The 1,451-nt window shown below is 42.5% G+C and overlaps 1 protein-coding gene across 1 annotated transcript in view; it reads left to right on the plus strand.

The window, feature by feature from the left end:
* The first annotated feature begins 381 nt into the window (after nucleotides 1-381).
* Nucleotides 382-1,451, plus strand: part of lhfpl5b (LHFPL tetraspan subfamily member 5b) — a 3,299-nt gene continuing 2,229 nt past the window's right edge. The window contains exon 1 of the mRNA XM_035655844.1: nucleotides 382-823. Coding sequence (XP_035511737.1) covers nucleotides 415-823 — 409 coding nt within the window. The 5' untranslated portion in view covers nucleotides 382-414. The remainder of the gene's footprint in view (nucleotides 824-1,451) is intronic.

The raw sequence follows: 1,451 nt of genomic DNA on the forward strand, positions 1-1,451 counted from the left end.
TTCAAAATAAATAGAGTAAATAAAATTCTTCATCATCAATAGAATTAGTCGACTCAACACACTGAAGCTCTGTATGGATAACAGTCCAGTTACAGTACAGAAAGTATTTAGTTTCTCTCAATCCCGCGTTTACGGTTCATGATGAGACAGGTGTCAATCTCTGACGTCAGAGCAATGTCATTAATTAGAGAGGAGAAAGGGTGCTGTCCAGGGTGCTGAATCCTGAGTCTGCTCCTTCAATGCAAAGCAGACACAGCTGCAACAGGCGGGTGTGTGTGTGTGTGTGTGTGTGTGTTGTGGTGAGTTTAAAGACATTTAGAAAAACTTGTTAGAAAAATGTATGTTGAGCAGAAGATGAAGATTTAAGAAACAACTGTCCGACACGAACTTGCTGCCCTTCCTCTGCTCGTCAACATGGATCTGCTTCCAGCCCAGGAGGCTGCTAAAATCTACCACACAAACTATGTGAGAAACTCTCGAGCCATCGGCGTCATGTGGGCCGTGTTCACCATCTGCTTCGTCATCATCACCATGGTGGTCTTCATCCAGCCCTACTGGATCGGGGACAGCGTCAACACCCCGCAGGCCGGCTACTTCGGCCTCTTCCACTACTGCATCGGCAACGCGCTCACCTCGGAGCTCGTCTGCAAGGGCAGCGTGCTGGACTTCGCCTCCATCCCCTCACCGGCCTTCAGGACCGCCATGTTCTTCGTGGGGACCTCCATGCTGCTGATTGTGGCCACCATGGTCTGCTTTAGTCTCTTCTTCTTCTGCAACGCCGGCAACGTCTACAGGATCTGTGCGTGGATGCAGCTGGCCTCAGGTGAGGAGGAGGGTGGAGGCATCTCAGAGGTTAATATTGTTGTTGTTTTTTTACTCCACTACAGTTATAGTTACTAGTTAGTGTTCATATTATTTCAGTGTATAAAATATGATGCATAGTCATTGATTGAAGCACACAACTGCAGTAACTGTTGTTAAAACAAGCTCCACATCCACCAGCTGCATTCAAATGCTGCTTATATGTCAGTGCATCAGTAATAATAATAAAGTAGTAGTAGTCAAAGACTTAATTGTTTATTACTTCACATTTTTACATTTTGGTCACACTTTATTTTGTAGTCCAGAACTGATGTTAAACCCATATCTAAGTTAAAGCTGAGAGATAAATCCATATAATGCTGATTATTCACTATGAGACTAAATATCAACAAAACCTCCTCAGATTATTGATATTGACGCAATGTGTTAAAAATACTACGGTGGTTGATTTTGTAACTTTACCAGCAGGTCTACTGGGTTTAACTAATGCTATTCATTTTATGAGTTATGATCAAAACCTTGGAAAACCTTATTTCTGTGGAGAAACACAAAGTAGGAAAGTGATTCCATCAGCATCTAATTATCCAAATAAAGACCCATGTTTTTGTATTTGATCATTAAAGAGACTT

This window comes from Morone saxatilis, unplaced genomic scaffold (assembly GCF_004916995.1).
Source record: "Morone saxatilis isolate NCDOM2014 unplaced genomic scaffold, NCSU_SB_2.0 Contig15, whole genome shotgun sequence".
Classification (NCBI taxonomy): Eukaryota; Metazoa; Chordata; class Actinopteri; family Moronidae; genus Morone; species Morone saxatilis.